Genomic DNA, 1812 nt, shown 5'->3' with positions numbered 1-1812 from the left:
AATTAATTAACTGGTTAAGTTATAGATGAACAAATTAAGTTGTTTGTGATAAGGTCACCTTCAAACATTCTGCAGTGCAATCAGAAACTTGCCATCCATGGTCCNNGTGAGTAAAGGTCCATGANCCTTTCGAAATGTGGCGATACATTTTCTTAAAATCTCCNGACGAATTATCTTCAACCTAANATATCACAAATNCATTTTATAGTCATTAACCTAACCTACTTAACACTCATTAAAGCAAGTTACCTAATTTGTCTGTCAAAATTGTGATGGTTGTAGTTAATTTTAGCAAGTAATTAATCAATCTAATCAGTTAGTTTGGTGAATTGTATCATATGTTTATTCAGAAACTTATTNATTTGACCTGAGATTTCTTAATGAAATCATGTGCTTTTGCAAGTGTGGGACCAAACTCATCCATTAGGTCAGTAGCTAAAAGAGCTTGAACCATGAAGCCTGCATCCCAANTTTGACTACCAGAAGCCTGCATTATATAAACATGCGAGTTACTTAATTTATCTCACTAGCTATTGTTATTTCATTTAATGTTATCAATCACAATAATCATCAAATATTATAAAATGTCTACACTAAAACATACGATCCAAAATACGTACCTGTACGGTTATTCCATCTTCTGAAAGCCACAGATAATCTGGAACCCTTGCAAGATGCTTCTTAATAGCATCTCCATTTGGATCTTCCACCCAACAAACAAGCATACATAAAATCTGGACAATACAAACACATCAATGGCAAGTTAACATTTTTCATATAAATAATTATTAACTTATTTATCCCTTTGGTATTGTATTATTCGTTTTACCTTTTCCACACACGCAGGGTCCATATATCGACTATTTGCATCTTCATAATGAATATGCTCCATTGTTAGTTTAAGTGCTTTTTCTCTGACCAACTTACTAAAGGGCCAACGTGTAAGAATGGGCTCAGTAAAAAAATAAGCGCCATCCCATACCAAATCTTGTATCCAATGACGCGGAGAGTAGAGATCTTCCTGTAATATATAAATCAACAAATACTTTTTAATATAATTTTAAATTTTCTCTTCAAGATTATACTTCACGTTTTGCCTAAATGTGCGTGCAATTAATTACCTTTGCACACTTATGACGTGCTTTCTTCCAAATATTTTCATTATATGGTTCAGTGAACAGCTCTTCTCTCAAATTCAGAATTAATGATGTGATTGGACCCCTAAATTTTTTTCCATATAGATAAGACATGGGCATATATATCAATCGACAATAACACCACATTTTTCCTGCAGTGTTTGAGGAAAAAAGAAGATATATTAAGTTCCACCNATAATAAGTTCAATTATTTATTGTTTCATAGAGTATATAATATAAAATTAATTATTTCAACCTGGATGCATNGGAAAAAAATTAGGAAGCATCCAAAATTCGGGTGGCAAAGGATGGCATCCACTCCAATCAACAATACCAAGAACCTAAAAGTATGAAATTATTTAAATTAGTAAAATATGTATGTATATATAATGTATTTAAATTTTGAATAAACTTACTGAAAGCCAGAATTTTCCCCATTGAGGTATATGAGTNACAGTGCCATGTTCATGAATCCACTTTCTTCCTTTAGCACAAGCATTGTTAAGACCTCCATTTGGTCCTTCTCCCAGAATTCGCATACATATGTAATTAAGTGTAGTACAAAACATCACACTCTCACCCTCTATGTGTAATCCCCAACCTCCATCTTCGTTCTTCAAATCAATATTTTGTATTAATTGTTCAGTGTATTGTCGTAAAAAAAAAAAACAATTTT

General features: G+C 32.3%; 1 protein-coding gene across 1 annotated transcript in view; it reads right to left on the bottom strand.

Annotated features, from left to right (window-relative positions):
* Positions 1-15: 15 nt before the first annotated feature.
* Positions 16-1812, bottom strand: part of LOC106774919 (beta-amyrin synthase-like) — a 15391-nt gene continuing 13594 nt past the window's right edge. Inside the window, exons 3-9 of the mRNA XM_022786799.1 lie at positions 1553-1750; positions 1393-1477; positions 1122-1288; positions 830-1021; positions 621-734; positions 368-487; positions 16-181 (exon numbers count right to left, since the gene is read on the bottom strand). Of these exons, the coding sequence (XP_022642520.1) occupies positions 35-181; positions 368-487; positions 621-734; positions 830-1021; positions 1122-1288; positions 1393-1477; positions 1553-1750 (1023 nt within the window). The 3' untranslated portion in view covers positions 16-34. The remainder of the gene's footprint in view (positions 182-367; positions 488-620; positions 735-829; positions 1022-1121; positions 1289-1392; positions 1478-1552; positions 1751-1812) is intronic.

The sequence above is a fragment of the Vigna radiata genome, chromosome 10 (assembly GCF_000741045.1).
Source record: "Vigna radiata var. radiata cultivar VC1973A chromosome 10, Vradiata_ver6, whole genome shotgun sequence".
NCBI classification, from domain to species: Eukaryota; Viridiplantae; Streptophyta; class Magnoliopsida; order Fabales; family Fabaceae; genus Vigna; species Vigna radiata.
This window is presented reverse-complemented; position numbering and strand designations above follow the sequence as displayed.